This window comes from Centrocercus urophasianus, unplaced genomic scaffold (assembly GCF_019232065.1).
Source record: "Centrocercus urophasianus isolate 14NV4802_14NV808 unplaced genomic scaffold, USGS_Curo_1.0 seq_9, whole genome shotgun sequence".
In the NCBI taxonomy this organism is placed as follows: domain Eukaryota; kingdom Metazoa; phylum Chordata; class Aves; order Galliformes; family Phasianidae; genus Centrocercus; species Centrocercus urophasianus.
In genome coordinates this window covers 1,344,109-1,357,914 of record NW_024885532.1, presented here as the reverse complement: position 1 = coordinate 1,357,914, position 13,806 = coordinate 1,344,109, and the positions used below count along the sequence as shown (strand labels likewise).

At 38.1% G+C, this 13,806-nt stretch overlaps 1 protein-coding gene across 3 annotated transcripts in view; it reads right to left on the bottom strand.

The window, feature by feature from the left end:
- ABCC4 (ATP binding cassette subfamily C member 4) overlaps positions 1-13,806 on the bottom strand; it is a 153,844-nt gene that overhangs the window by 38,993 nt on the left and 101,045 nt on the right. For all 3 annotated transcript variants that reach the window (XM_042838843.1, XM_042838844.1, XM_042838845.1), the window contains exons 21-25: positions 11,424-11,574; positions 10,701-10,820; positions 6,652-6,762; positions 5,084-5,184; positions 2,847-3,038 (exon numbers count right to left, since the gene is read on the bottom strand). In XM_042838843.1, coding sequence (XP_042694777.1) covers positions 2,847-3,038; positions 5,084-5,184; positions 6,652-6,762; positions 10,701-10,820; positions 11,424-11,574 — 675 coding nt within the window. The remainder of the gene's footprint in view (positions 1-2,846; positions 3,039-5,083; positions 5,185-6,651; positions 6,763-10,700; positions 10,821-11,423; positions 11,575-13,806) is intronic.

Genomic DNA, 13,806 nt, shown 5'->3' with positions numbered 1-13,806 from the left:
GAAAACAAAAGTTCAACTGTTTCCCTGTAAGCATCAGTGATACAAAGTATTGCACTAAGAACAACAGAAAAACAACAACAAAAAAAAACATCGATACTTAAAATAAAAATGCAGCTGCTCTGCATGTTGTCAAAATCCCACTTTCAGTTTGGCAACAAATGAAAGGACTATGCTGCTCAGTATTTAGAAGAATCTATTTGTATTTTTGGTCCAATTGACTACAGGCTGCTGAAAATTAAGATGAATTTGAAACAGTTCTCCCTATAGACATTTTTTAAAAAACATTGTGTTTGAAATCCACATCTATAACTAGTGCAAACACAAAGATGGTCTGCAAATGGAGGTCCTGGCCACCCAATAGGAATCACCTAACCAGGATTTTGTAGCCTTGATGTAAGCCATGTGCATACCCAAGAGTACACCTGCTACACTGGACTCATCATTACTCAAAAATCACTTGTACTTCAAAGCAGAGCTGCACAAAAAATGAGCACGTCAGCTATTGATCTCAAACTGCTCTTGCTGCCCCTCAGGCAACCTCCCTTTCATGCTACACTGTAAGGGTATTTGCGTGAACAGCATCCGTGCCATAAATCTAGATCCTTACCCTTCTAACTTCTTCATGTAGCCATACCCTCAGATTCAGGATCTGTTGAGGCAATGTACTCTTAACGATTCATAGTCAATAATCATTCGTAAGTTGTTGAATTCAACTAACCTTCCTAAGACAAAGATAGTGGTGTTTACAAATTAGGGTTGTACATGGTCATCTGCTTCAGAGACACGACTTTTTACATAGGCAGATAGCAACGGGAAAAGGGGGAACGGTTTGCAACTGAAAAACGGAAGATTTAGATAAGATATTAGGGGGAAATTTTTCACTGTGAGGTTGTGAGGCACTGGCATACGCTGCCTGGAGAATCTGTGGGTGCCCCATTCCCTGAACGTGGTCAAGGCCAGATTGGACGAGGCCCTGGGCAGCCTGAGCTGGTGGGTTAGCAGCCTTACCCATGGCAGGGGGGCTGGGACTAGGTGAACTTTAAAGTCCCTTCCAACCCAATTAACTCTATGATTCTATGATTCACCTATACTACCAGAGCACAGCTGGCTGCTGGCACAACTCCTTGTGCGAGCATCCTCTGGTCTGTTTCAGGCAGATTGCACTGGGTTAGCAAAGACAGTTAAATGAGAAGGACCCTCCTCACCTACTTTGACTATAGGGAGATACCAAACACAGAAAGATGAGGCTAGGTGGCAGGTGTAAAGACACCACATCCCATAAGTGATCTCTTAGAAGTTGCCTCATCTATTCCTGCACCTAGAGCCTGGCAGACTGGGTGCATGGTCAGTTATAAGAAAATCTAAGCACATGGCAGAAGTTTAAATTCATTAGCTCCATGAGAAGCACTGCAGTCACCAGAAGTCTGAAGTAGTCAGGAGTATGAGCAAGCACAGAAGCTCTCAATGCCAGCTCCATGGGTGGAACCCCCCAGTGCATCAGAAACCTGGTTCTGAAGAGACACTTCTCCATAATTAAAAACAGTATAAGGGGCACACAGATGCTTGAAAGATTTATTTTACACAGTGGCAGTCTACTGCAGTATTGTGCAAAGCACCATAGAAAACAAACATGAAATTCTTGGCAATGGTTTCAAGCTGAACAAATTCACTTCAGGATGACAAAACCACTGCAGAACCAGAGCAAAAATAAATATACCCACTCATCCCTCCTCCTACTGCCCCTACCAAGAAGTAATCAACGTTATTATCTCTTGCTTCCTTTTTATTATTATTATTACTACTTTATTTCTCTCCCTTAGAAAAGTAAACTGCCTTGTCTGCTATTACACTGGGGTGATATATTACAGCTGAAGAAATGGCCCATAGGCAAGAAAAGTTCTTAAACACATTTTTTTAACTCATCCATACTTAATTCCATGCAGTGAAGTTGTGTTGAATTCTTGTAACACGCACGTTATTAAAAGGGTCCACTTGAGGAACAAAACAGGTTTGGGACTGAATGGAAAAGCATGTTACAAATGAGTCAAAGGTAATGATTGCAGAGAGTCAAACCAGCCTCCTAGGGAAGATATCCTAATCAAAAAAGTTCGTGTGTATCTGAAATGTAGCAAAGTGTGAATTAACACTGTAGGGCTCTAATTTAATTTTGTCTGTGGGAGAGACCTTCCTTGCAGCACTCCTTCAATTGGGATAGTGTCAAAATTGGGGAGGAAGAGTCAAATCTGCAGAGGAGGAAGAGTTTTATTTCCATGTTTCTTTTGGCTACCAATCTAATTAACAGCAACAGTTAATTGGATTGGTAGCCAAAAGGAACTGAAATAAAATCCCCAACTCTAAAGTTGTGCAATGGATTTGTATTTCTTTCTTTCCTATTCTGGGCTCTGTGCAAGAACATGTACATTCCTTATATACAGTAGTCTGTGCTCACCTTCTGTGTTGATACCCATCATTCCATTTCTGTTCCCTTTACTGAATTCCCAATTCCCTAATGCAGCTCCATTTGCTTTAGATTTTAACAAATGTTTTGGGTTTTGTTTATATTCTGAATGTCAGCCACTTTCTGATGAAATCTACACTTTATCAGTTAACCTTTTGTTTTGATATACAGAAATGCAACATTCCTGGATTCATTGATGCTATATTTACAGGAAATAAAGAGGCTCCAACTAATGTTATTAAGTATGATCACCTTATTTTTTAAAACTACAGTTATCTGATTTCCTAACATTCATGTATTTTACAGCGTCTTTTTGTAACACAGCTTCTTTTCAACTTATCCTCCTTGCTTAATTGCCATAAATGACCAAAACCAGCAATATACATACCTTTTCTTCTGGTTTAATAACAACAGACAAATGTCTTAACACCAAAGGGCCATCTAGACTGTAAGTGAAGTTAACATTTTCAAATGCTATCATTCCATGGCTTGGCCATTCAGGTGGTGGATGCTTGTTGGTTTCCCAAGGGGCTTCTTTTTCAAGATCCGTGTATTCCATTACTCTTTCTACTGATATCATCTAAGGGGAGGAAAGAAGACATATCTCCATACATTTCAGTTTACTCTGTTTTTTCAGTGCACACACCCACACCCACACCCATGGATTTTTACTGTGAAGATTCAATGGAAATTATTCCAGAGCTTTTCCTTCAGGCACAGATAGGAGTGCTTGGTACCATCCCATACTTACTTTATACAGCTGAATCAGTGAGATTAACTACAACTTGGGAGCACGTGCATAAGTTTTAAGAAACTTAAGCTAAGATTGTTGTCTCGGCTGCTTTGACACCATTTCACCGTGTATTAAGAAAAGAGATAGAAATGAAACGGCCACATAAGCTACAAGCATACCAATGATAGCTACTAGCATTGTCACAACATACTAGAAGTTACCACCTTCACCTTCCCTTTTTTGTCCTCCTCATTACCACTGCACTAGTGCTTTTTAATATATTCATCACAAGCAACTCCAAAATCTAAGATAACTGTTACACCATATTATTGCCTTAATATTCAGTAAAACTTGTTTCCCTGTATATTTTATGTCAAATATTAAGTGAATGGCAGTATTTGATGCAGTCTTTAGTCTTAGAAAGGGAAGAAAAATAGAAGTCGACCTATCTAGGCAGGTAAATGATAAAAGCCATATTTAGGCTTTGGCAAACATTCTCACCCAAACAACTATCTGTACAGCTTATTTTACTTAACTGTATCTGTGCATAGATGGATTTTAAAAAAGCCATCATGAAGATATCCAGCAAGCTTACCCTCCCTGAAGTGGCTTTAAAGAACAGCAGTCATCAGGCAACGCGTTCTCTGACCTCACTGCTACCTACCCGTTCCACATTACAAAACAGGCTCACACGAAAAATGTGTAAAGAAAGAACTATAGAAAGGGAACTGTTCTTGCCTCCCCCCAAAAAAGTCAGCCTTTAATAACACAAGATTCTTGCTGGATGCCCACCTGTCACAGCCCCATGAAATGATCAATACTCCACTAGAAAGCCAGCTGGTGAATGGTGAGTCTTTTTCCTCCAAGGTATTTTTGAATCACAGCCTCTCACAGAGTAATTCACTACACAAGAATGCAATAGATTTATCCTTCCAAATCTTCCTAACTGGTACAAAAAGAAATCCCAAGAACTTCTCTGAATTTCCCCAAAGTGTGGTGACCATTAGCTTATTCACGTCTGAAAAACGCTACGGAGAAGCAAAGTGCTAGCCAAAAAAACACCCATCACCACCACCAATAACACACCTAATATTGTTATTTATTTAATCTGCTATTAAACATAGTTTTGTTCCTTTTATTAAAAGAATATATATGTCTCCTAGAGTACGGCCATATTTACAAGCAACCTTCACCTTTCAACCCAAACAGATTTAAGATGTAGTATGTTCCTTTTATAACCCTTTTTTCTTACACATTAGCTTAAAAAGAAAATGGACAAAATAGAGCATGCTAGTAAATGTTGTAAATTGGTGAAAAGTATATTGTTTTACATATATTCAAAACCACACTACCTTCTCAGGTGAATATAAACTTAAATATTTTCAAATACTTGTTAACTTATAACAAGTTAAGAAAGTGTAAGCCTTTACAGTGAATTATCAGGATCACAAAAAACCTAATGATGGATATAAACAAAAATAAAACATGCAGCAATGTGTGCAAAAAAAAAATAATTAAATATCCAATCTAAAAAAGTCTTTAAGAAAAAAATCTTACTTATTGAGGGATTCATTTTATGTAATTTAGTGACTTCGAATGCAGATTCTACATCAAAACCAGACAGTCTTCTTTCTACCAAAGAAGGAAGATTATAAAGGTTCCCATACTATCAACAGAGATGGACAATTCATCTGAATAGACATTCAAAAATCAGTGAGACAAACTGTACTCTAGGAGAAGCTGTTTTTCTCTACTGTCTTTAAACAGTGTTTCGGTTGCCCAAGAAGGTAATTAACATCCTAAGTTAACTAAGAAGACTGCCGTCCTTAAAGCATCATGTTTCACAACTACCCAAAGGAACCAAGAAGTGAAAAGGAAGAAATAAACGTTACCAGGTTTTCAACTTCAGCACTTTGTCTCACACCCCACTGGAATGTTCCCATGAGAGTGATTGCATAGGACAGTGCCAAACCAACTTGCCCCGCATTCAAAGCTGCAGAACAAAGAAAAGAGAGAATCAAATAGGTACACTACTAATTACACAATTCTAGTTAACTTCACTTTCATGAGGTTTCTTACATGATGGAATTATCACAGCCAGAATTTTGTTTGGTTACACCATACTTACCATCTGTGTGTGCAATGAGTAGCTCCAGGCAGAACAGTTTCTTGCAGCACTTTCTGGGGGTATGTTTTGGATATTATTTGTGTTTTTGAAATGAATCTTGATACTTGGCCAGGTATTTTATCTTAAAACTGAGACTCGGTCTCAAGACCATACTTACATATCTCATTAGGTCATTCCTACCCAGCTAAGCATTGGTAAGTTTCCAGTCTTTTATGAAGGAATTATATCAACCTCTAAATCTGAACAAAAAATAATCGCAAAATGATTTCAACTTAAGAACATTTACATAAACTCTGTACAGTTTTAAGTGATCAGATAAAATAACTGTACAGAATATTTTCCCCCTATTTACATAAAGATTTGTTGGGTTCAGTGGGCCTACTCTCATAAAATAAAATAATTATGTCTGCCCCAATATTAAGCATGATTGTTTTCTAACTTACTTGAACTTTATCCTAGCACAGCTCTATTGACTTCAAGAGAGCTACTCCTTATCCAGAGGCAAGGAAAGATTCAGGACCATTGTTTTGACTTGTCTGTTTGCATTCTATTAACTTCAAATCTGGCTCAACATTTTCAGTATCAAGAAGTGTAGAGTGTTCAAATTTTGAAATGCACATGCATACACATAACTTGTCCAAAGGAAAAAGAAAAGAAACAAAAACAGCAAATTAGCACTAATTTTCACGTCCAAGATAATTACTTCTTCCCTCATACTTTAGATGACTATCTCGTTCTAGTACATCTACCCAATTACATCCTGGATGATGCATACACTAATGACAGTTCGTGAGTGACAGTGAATATAAAATGCATCATTACAAGGTGATTTTCTCTCTCCAACTTGCTTATCCTGCTGATCCAAGACATTAGAAAAGTATCCCTAGGAATTTTAGTCTGCCTTTTTGCCTACTGTGCCATGTGCAAAAAGGAAAAGAGCTGTTAAGAAGCAGCTCTGTGGGTGTTTCAATATGAAAAGCAAAGCCCTGTAGGGCTTAAAAAGAAAGGCAAAGGTGGCAAAAAAAGATTTATTTGTTGTTATTGCTCTGAAAGCCAGAATCGCCCAAGTGAAGTGCAGATCTGCAAGTTTGTTTGCACATTTGAGGACGATGGTAAATGCATGCCCAGAAGATGTCTGAACTGCTTCCAATATTTGCAGAAAAGGAGATAGAGACCCAATGCTCTAGATTGAGGAAGAGATCATGATCTAGAAAGAAACATTTAACTTAATTATGGTCCTTAAACAATTAGAAACAGTAAACTATGAAAAAGAATTAGGCATTACTATACATGGTAATTACTGGGTGAACTTTTTCTAACGTCTGTACTTACTCTTGGCAAGAAGCAGGGAACCAAAAGCAACCACTATAACAAAAATGGCACAGATGGCATCCAGACGCACAGCAAACCACCTCGAGGTCGTCAAAAATAGAAACCAGGCCTCTAAATGGTATTTTAGAAAGACATTAGAACAGTGGATTATTAGAAAACCGAGCTGTATAATTACTATTAAATCAGTTTACATTTATATTAGAAAGCCTTTTTACATTTTTTTTTTTCCTGTTATTCCTTTTTTATCAATTACAGTTGTCATCTTCAAGTGCACATCTCTATGAGATGATCATCAGAATACTGTCCAGTTTTCCTGGAGTGGTCTGACCTAGTAATCACATTAACAGCAGCCAAAGCTAGCGTAACACTCAGTAATAGGAAGAAAAAGGCCTGAAGCACAGCACATTTATTTAAAATAGAAGCCTTTCCTTAATTCTAGTGGACTATGAACAGGAGTTCCAGACAAAAAGCAGAAGTACAACTACATTTGCTTTAACTGGACTAGACTCTACAGGCTTTTGGATGGAGTATCACAGCACAAATGTCGGAGTAAAGCCTCTAGAAGACAGCTGCAAGTGGTTAAGCAGATTAGAGCTACTCAATAAAGTGAGTGGAGCTACAGAGCTGTTCAACTGACCAAAAGCATACATCTACTTTTGGAGAAGGTTACGGGTGAACATTTCCACTGGCCACTTACATATGTAAGCAAGTGTTCACAATTTGGTGCTAATTTCCATCCCATATAGATATTCTGCAGTACAAGATACAGGAGACAGCAGCAAAAGACACTGAATACAGAAGGTAAAGTGTTTGAATTCAAGGCCAAAATCAGAAGTGAAATACCCATAACAAAACATGGCATTATATATTGCTTAGGATACAGTTAAATGTATTGTTCTAGTTGCTACCAAGTCACATTAAAGACTGCCAACCCAATGCTTTTTGCACTGCTTGTCTTTAACCAATGCTAACTTCTGGAGGGTGGGGAGGAAGAGTGAAGATGACAATGATAGGCAGCCAGGCAAAAGCCAGACCTGGTAATTTCCTAGTTCCAATTATATCAGCTCTAACTGCATATACATGATTTCATTAAACAAAAGGCACTCAGTACTGGGCCCAATGAAATTACATGTGCAGAAAGGGGAATCATATAAAGTCACAAACCTAATTTGAGAAATAGAATTCATGGTGAAACTTCAGAATCATAGAATCACCAAGGTTGGAAAAGCCCTCCAAGATCATCCAGTCCAGTCATCCACCTACCACCACTTCCCACTAAACCATGTCCCTCAGTACAATATCTCAATGTTTCTTGAACACCTCCAGGGATGGTGACTCCACCACCTCCCTGGGCAGCCCATTCCATTGCCTGACCACTCTTTCTGAGAAGTTGTTTTGCCTAACATTCACCCTGAATCTCCCCTGGTGCAACTTGATCCTCTAGTCCTATCACAAGTTACACAAGAGAAGAAGTCAACCTCCACCTCACCACAACCTCCCTTCAGGTAGTTTTAGAGAGCAATAAGGTCATCCCTGAGCCTCCTTTCCACCAGACTAAACAATCTCAGTTCCCTCAGTCATTCTTTGTAAAACTTCTGCTCCAGACCCCTCACCAGTTTTGTTGCCCTGACATGACCCAGGGCACGAGTATCTCTCTGATACCTAGAAGCTGGGTATCTCTGAAAACAGAGAAATGTGACAAAGGTGTTGGAGATTTTCAACTCTAAGGTTTTGCTCCATTCCTGTTGTCCAGGGAGGTGCACTAAACTGTCTGCTAGAGACACTGATCGTTCTGCAATCTCCCCATGTAATTGGGGCCCCTGTGTATACAGGAACATGACATTCCTGGGTACTAACAAAAACTCATCATGTTGTAACTGTTGATGACTCAAGACTCTCTTGTAGAGATGGTGCACTGACAGGAAGGAAGCTTAGCCTTAGTTCAAACCTCAAGAAGCCTTTTAGATATTTCTTAAAAAAAGGTTACTTAAAACCACACTCATAGGCATCCCTGAAACAGGGTTTGAAGGCAGTATCCTGTTTTCTAGGCTCAGCCTTACATAGAGTGGAGCATACCCCAGCAAAAAGCACTAAACAAAAACACTGCTGACTGGAAGAACACTGTATGGTTCAGGAAAGAATTTAAACCCCTCTGAGGCGCTTAAGAACTCAACACTCCAACTCTGTGAGCTAGCACAGAAGATTATTCTCTTCCATCAACAACGGTTTGCACGCATTCTGTATCAAAGAATCATTCAGGGTAGAAACAGCCCTGGGAGGTACCAACCAACTGCTCTAAGTGGGGCCGGTCCTGAAGTCAGATCACACTGTTTCACAATTAATGCAGCTGGGTCTTGAAAATCCCAATAATGGATGGAGCCTGCGTAGTCTTTGGACATCCTGCTCCTCTATTCTGACTGTCCTCACAGTAAAAAGTCTTTCATGTCAAATTATTTCAAATCATTCCTGTTTTCACAATCCTCCTGTGAACAGCTTCATTCTGTCCATTTCTGTACTGCTCTCACTGGATGCTGGCACTGACGAGGTCCTCTCTAACCTTTCTCATCCACAAGTTAGAAGCTTTCAGTTTTCTCATCTTCTCCTCGTAATCCTCTGTTCATCTTAGCGACTCCTCAACTGAACCCACTCCATATAAAGCCTAACAAGCGCTGAGGGGGATATCACATTCCTCATTCCTCTGTCTGAGCTCCTGTTAGCAGAGTACAGGATGCTGTTGGCCTTCTTTGCTGCTCAGGCACACTGTTGGCTAATATTCCCTCCAAGAATCTTAAAATACATATACTAAGCAAGTTGCCATACTCTAAATACTTTAGTGGGAAATGAAGCACGTAGGTACATAAAACAATGCAATTTTAAGCACTAAAATTTAATCACTACAGCAGGCTCCTGAACTGCCCCATGGAAGTGTTCTTGATAGTTTTTTAAGACATAGAGGCATAAGAGTGAAAAACAGTGTGTTTATGCTCCTTTGATTTGATCATAAAATACAATAAAAGATTTATTTTAAAGGTCACAGTCCTCTTTGCATAGTTTAACTTGTATATGCAGTTTCTCCTACTAAAGATACAACAACTGTGTTCCCTTACAATCAACTACTGCCAAATTATACACAACAAATTGAAAATACCAATAAATGGGAAATTCAAATCTAGAGGTGTCTCCCTGGAAAGTATGTTTTCTCAATCACAAATTCCTCCACTCAACACAAAGTGTGCAAGTTTCTATGGCTTGTGATAAACAGAGAGTCAGAAATGATCACAAGTTCTGCTGTGGTCTGAATCTTCAGAAGTCAAAAAATGAGAAAAAAGCCATAGAATTTGTATATAAATATAAAAAAGCCATATACTTGCACATCTTATGACAGGGAAATTCAAGATCTTACCTAACAAATACCAGACTGCAAACTTGCATTCTGCTGTATCTTGAAGAACATTCCACTAGAGAGTATTTAATTGATAGAAGGTAAGAAGTCGTAGCACAAACCTAAATCCTATTAATTCTGCTTGCTAACGTTTTGTATCCTCTGGTCTTGTTAATTATATTTTTTTTTATATTTAAGCCCCGAAAGTTATTCAAAGTAAAAAAGAGATTCACAAAAGTTTTCCAAGACTGTGATTTATATTAATTATCACTGCTGACTTCTAGCACACTACTTAATATTAAATTAATATTCTTCATAATATAGCTTGTTTCCCTCCCCCCCTGTCTTTTTCAAGATGAAATCCAGGAAAATGTCAAAAATTATTCTTTAGACATTCTTTTCAGGCACAATTTAAAATGTTTATCTTAGACACTGCTGAAACATATCCAAGGGTATTTCAAATAATATTACAGACCAAAGTGAATGTTCAAAATCTAGACAGATAATAACTTTTTTTTTGTTCTAAAAGAGAAATTTTACCCTAAAGAGACAAAATGCACAGCTCCTATTGATTTTTAATGTACATTATATACATGTAATTGAAGGCATAAGATTTTTCCCTCCTGCAAAGTAAGTATTTGAATTTTCATGTCAGTTTATCACAAACCTGAGTGGAGGTCTTGATGTGCATCAAATAATTTTTGAAATCTGTCTTCTGCTTTCAAAGCCCGAATAGTCCAAAGGCCCTGCAGGGATGACGACAAGTGGGAGAACACTGGACTCCGAGCTACAAAGGGAAATGAGAGTAACTTAGCAATAGCTGAAGGGCAATGTTTAATTCTTTTTTGTAGAACTAATCATTAATCCTACTACTTTGTGCTTAACCATACAAGTTACTGTACTGCATCCTTTCAAAATACACAAACAGTATCTTAGAATCAGTCAGACAGTAAGAATGATTAATATATACAAAAATGTCTTCCAACAACAGCTGTCACTGAAGAAATTCTTTGACTTTTATTAATGACATGAGACGAACATGTTTGTTATTGATAATACTTCATATTTCATATCACAGTCAAGCTAAAGTCAGGCACAAGAATCAGATTAGATCAGAAGCACTGTTACGATGCGCATGTAAGGTCCCAAAGATCAGCTACTTAGCACGTTTGTAACAAAATTCAGTTACAGACAGTTAAACTGATATACCTAAGGCTGTCACTACACAAAAACAAGAGTTAAGTATGTAATCCACTAGTTGAGAAGAAAGGCAATAAGGAAGTCATTTGCATAACAGAAGAATCTTTGGTGGATTGTCTGTAAAATGCTAGCATTTCACATAATAATAAGCAGGGTCCAAACTAACATTCAGTCCCACCAAGCTACATACTTGTGGATTCTAGACGTTTAATATCTCTTGAAGTGTCTAAGAAATATCGTCGAAGAAAAATGAAAAGAATAAATAGTGGAATTAAGGGAATGAGTATCCAAGGAATCACTGCCACAGCCACAGCCACCACACCAAAAATCTGTAGAAGAGTCTGCAACACAATAGAAACAAAATAAGAAATCATTTGCCAGAAGAATTTAATTTAGAACAAGTATAAGAACTGTTTAACACAACTGAGACACTTAAACATTTAAACAAAGCTACCAAATTTTAGAGCAGAAGCACTGTGTAACATACAAGCTACATTTATTTTTAAAAAAGCTTGAAGACTTTATAGTAACACCTAAATTGACCAATTGTGCAGTTCATGGTTTTCTTATGTATTATTTGCTCTTTAAGAAATACCTTTATAAAATTAATTGACTGAACACAATCATCCCACTTTATGGGCTGTTCTTTGACTGCTGTCACAAAATGATAATAATGAAACAGACAACTAATCTTTGATGAACCCAATCTATATGGTGAATCAGTTCCATTTTTTCACTCCAGGTGAAAAGACAGACTGCTGAAAGATTGACTTCCAGTTAAAAAATTCAACATTTGGAAGACTGACTTTCAACAAAGACCTGTAACCCACTTGTATAAAAATCAGGCAACAGAAACTCTAGCTCCATACTAAATTCCTGTATTATATTTACTTAAGAATTCCTTAGAGATGGCAATATTTCCAAAACTGTTTCTACTTCCAAGACAATGTGGAAGCCCTCCTCATCATCACATACTGTGCGTAAGTAAATTCTGGCAAAAATTGTTAGTAACCATTGGATCTTGAAGATGTATGTCTTGCAGCTAAAAGGTTTCTGTCCCTTTATTTATGCATTCAGTCAAAAAAAAATTAAGCAACAGAACAGCTCAAGCTGGATAGTAGATAGCTACCAGGTTTTTCAAATACTTTCACTGGAATTGTCAATGAAACAGTGAATTTCCTGTCATGCTTCTGGTAGCCACTGCACACCATACAGTCAAAACTGAACACAACAGTTTCCCCTACATTTGTGTTTTTTTTTGTGGCTTCTCTAACTCTCCCCTATTTTCACCTGACCAAAAAGTAAACCCACAGATGTTAAGCATAATGACTGCATGAGTTAGCACAATTTAGTCTCCGGCTTTAGGTGAGATCTTAGCTGATGATAGAAGGTTTATCAGCAGAAAAGCCTTCAATCTCAGTGATCCTGAAAGCATGCTACAAAGTCTCATAAATTTATTAAGGAAAATAGCTATCAGATAGGAATAGGATAGGAGCTCTGAAGAAAGCTGAATTACTACTCCACTGCTCATCTGTGGGTGAAGTTATTAATGGCATCGTGTTGTCTGACCTTCTAGATAGACAGAGTAGATTGCAAACATTTTACCTAGATTTCATCATGGGGAGGTACATGGTAGCGAGAGTGCATGGTATTTCACTTGGATCAATTACACAAATGGTTATGTCAGCACCAAACAAAACAAAGCACCCTGACTCCTCACTACCGATGCTGTCAGCTCTTCCCAACATGTTCTACTTCTCCAGCATTCTTTAAAATCCCACTGGTATATTTAGTTTTTGTTGTGAAGAAGGGATGAGAAGGGAAACAAGGACTCCTGTCTCAAATTTTCTCTTGCCTAGATCACTGCTTCCCCAGTGTTATTCCTTGTCTTTGCTAAGCCATCAGCCATCCACACGCTACCTAATTTCTGAAGGCTCCATCAACTCTATCCTCAGTGGTAAATAGAGACTGAAGTCAGTTCCTTCCCTTGGACACTCTGGTCCCAAACCTGCTTGACACATCTCCTGCCTTCCCCATCTCCCTCTGTCACCTTTGCTGGACTATGAGCTAAACTGCATCATTCCTAGGAAGTGACAAGAGAACAGCGTGTGAAGTAATTGTCTCCCCATACTATGAGCTGCAAACAAAGTGAAACAATAAGGAAAGCTGCTTCAAATAATAGAATTACGAAGAAAATGAAACATTTCTTTAAGAAAATAAAACAATTGGAAAAACCCCCCACAAAACTGAAGTTTTAGTGATAATAATCTATAATACACTGCAAAGTGCTGGTAGGGGTGGGAGTAGGATCTATTAGGATCCAGCTCATGTAAACAAAGCCTTGCTGCAACAAAAATACAGGGAAGGAAAAGATGGTTACGATGACTAAAGTAAAAATCTGGCACCGCCCTCGGAAGGAATTTTAGATGAGCCTGCACCACCTTATCATTATAAAAATGTATGATAGGGTGGATCAGTCATGTGTGTTGTTTTTTTGGAAACCAAACTTGCATATAAATTAACTCCTAATGAAGAAGTCTGAAAGCCAGACACAACTACTTGCAGACTGTAAT